This window comes from Centroberyx gerrardi, unplaced genomic scaffold (assembly GCF_048128805.1).
Source record: "Centroberyx gerrardi isolate f3 unplaced genomic scaffold, fCenGer3.hap1.cur.20231027 Scaffold_140, whole genome shotgun sequence".
NCBI classification, from domain to species: Eukaryota; Metazoa; Chordata; class Actinopteri; order Beryciformes; family Berycidae; genus Centroberyx; species Centroberyx gerrardi.
Genome location: NW_027605282.1, coordinates 17,501 through 20,000, shown reverse-complemented (window position 1 = coordinate 20,000; position 2,500 = coordinate 17,501). Strand labels below are relative to the sequence as shown.

Genomic DNA, 2,500 nt, shown 5'->3' with positions numbered 1-2,500 from the left:
TGGGAAATCCTCTGGAGATGATCCAACTGCTGCAGACGGCCTGGGAGGAACGCTTCAGAGTACGACACACACACACACACACACACACACACACACACACACACACACAGGTTTGGGATGCTGCAGTGTAGTTTGACAATAAATTCCTAAGATAGATCTACAGTGTTTGGACAAAGTAACAGCCACCGCCCAGTATCAGTATGTGCTGATGAGCCTGGCCTCCTTTCAGTCCTCATTGTCCTGTTCTGTGTTCTGCTGGGTGGAACCTTCATCCTGCTGCTCATCAAACCACTTGATCATCTTAGAACATGGAACATCATGAGGGAACAGTGTTGGAACATGACCTCATGTTCCTGTTAGAGCAACCAGACCTTCTGGATCCATCTAGGTGGAACCACAGCAGTCCAGATCCACCATGTTAAGACACCAGACTTAAGCTTCTGTCATGCTGTGACCTCTGACCTTTGACCCCTTTAATATTGGTTGTGACCTCTGACCCTTGACTTCCTATTGGCTGGTTGTTGGTGACTCCACAGCCCGTCTGTCTGTCTGGTGACTGACAGTTCAGTCCAGCAGTATGAAGCAGTGTGTCAGCTCCATGTGTCTCACCTTCCCGTCTGTCTGACTCTGATTGTTATCGCCGTGGCAACACACTCTGATTTTTTTCCTTGTGTGTAATGAGGGTGTGAGGCTGGTGGAGCCGGAGGTCAGGCTGTAGGACAGGTGACTGTTTGTCCTGCAGTGTCTGTCTTCACGGTGCTTGTCCTGTATCTTTTTGTTACCGCTGGTTTTTGATCAGTCACATCAGTCCGGATCGTTCTCTGTAAAGAGCTGAGATGAAGCTGCAGAAATAAACAAACTGACCCCTAACCCTGAATAAACAAACTCACTCTGTAGAAATAAACAAACTAGAACTGGAACTTAATTACTTCCTGCTACTTCCTGTGGGTGTGGGCCAATCACACACACTCTCCTCCTCTCCTCTCCTCCTCTCCTCTCCTCTCCTCTCCTCTCCTCTACTCTCCTCCTCTCCTCTCTTCCCCTCCTCTCCTCCTCTCCTCCTCTCCTCTCTTCCCCTCCTCTCCTCCTCTCCTCCTCTCCTCCTCTCCTCTCCTCTACTCTCCTCCTCTCCTCTCTTCCCCTCCTCTCCTCCTCTCCTCTCCTCCTCTCCTCTCCTCTCCTCCTCTCCTCTCCTCTACTCTCCTCCTCTCCTCTCCTCTCCTCTCCTCTCCTCTCCTCTCCCCCTCTCCTCTCCTCTCCTCTCCTCTCCCCCTCTCCTCTCCGCTACTCTCCTCCTCTCCTCTCCTCTCCTCTCCTCTCCTCTCCTCTCCTCTCCTCTCCTTTCCTCTCCTCTCCTCTCCTCTACTCTCCTCTCCTCTCCTTTCCTCTCCTCTCCTCTCCTCTACTCTCCTCCTCTCCTCTCCTCTCCTCTCCCCCTCTCCTCTCCTCTCCTCTCCTCTCCCCCTCTCCTCTCCTCTCCTCTACTCTCCTCCTCTCCTCTCCTCTCCGGTTCCTCCTTCCCTCCATATCAAAGTAAAAAGAAAAACATTTGTAATTCCTGAAGCGTTAATCGACACTTTGCAGCCTGTAAATTTCAAACGCTCCGTTCGGATCTGCAGCCGTTTCCTGTTCGGAGTCTTTCATGACCATCAGCCACCGCCTATCACACACACACACACACACACACACACACACACACACACACACACACCTCCATGCTGCCACATTTCAACATGTGTGTCAGGTTTGATTCCATAACAGCATTACGTTCCTCAGAACAGTTCAGTGTGTGTTCAGTTCTGAGGCATCGATCTGATTCATCAGACAGAATCCAATAGTAGAATCAGCTTAATTTCCAACCAGATCACCAACAACACAAAGAACCAACAGTAAGGAGGTCAAAGGTCAGAGTCTGGTAAGCAAACAGAGGTTTTCTGTTCAGCAGAAATATTTCACACTGAGCTGCAGGTCAGTCAGCACTGCTGCTCACCGGAAGTCATGTACTGAACTAAACTACTGAACTAAAGTCATGTACTGAACTAAACTACTGAACTAAAGTCATGTACTGAACTAAACTACTGAACTAAAGTCATGTACTGAACTAAACTACTGAACTAAAGTCATGTACTGAACTAAACTACTGAACTAAACTACTGAACTAAAGTCATGTACTGAACTAAACTACCGAACTAAAGTCATGTACTGAACTAAACTACCGAACTAAAGTCATGTACTGAACTAAACTACTGAACTAAAGTCATGTACTGAACTAAACTACTGAACTAAAGTCATGTACTGAACTAAACTACTGAACTAAACTACTGAACTAAAGTCATGTACTGAACTAAACTACCGAGCTAAAGTCATGTACTGAACTAAACTACCGAACTAAAGTCATGTACTGAACTAAACTACCGAGCTAAAGTCATGTACTGAACTAAACTACTGAACTAAAGTCATGTACTGAACTAAACTACTGAACTAAACTAAACTAAACTAA

The 2,500-nt window shown here is 47.0% G+C and overlaps 1 protein-coding gene across 1 annotated transcript in view; it reads left to right on the top strand.

Moving 5' to 3' along the window:
• pkdcca (protein kinase domain containing, cytoplasmic a) overlaps positions 1 to 2,500 on the top strand; it is a 32,354-nt gene that overhangs the window by 14,555 nt on the left and 15,299 nt on the right. Inside the window, 1 exon segment of the mRNA XM_078282430.1 lies at positions 1 to 59. This exon segment is cut by the window's left edge and continues 61 nt beyond it. Coding sequence (XP_078138556.1) covers positions 1 to 59 — 59 coding nt within the window.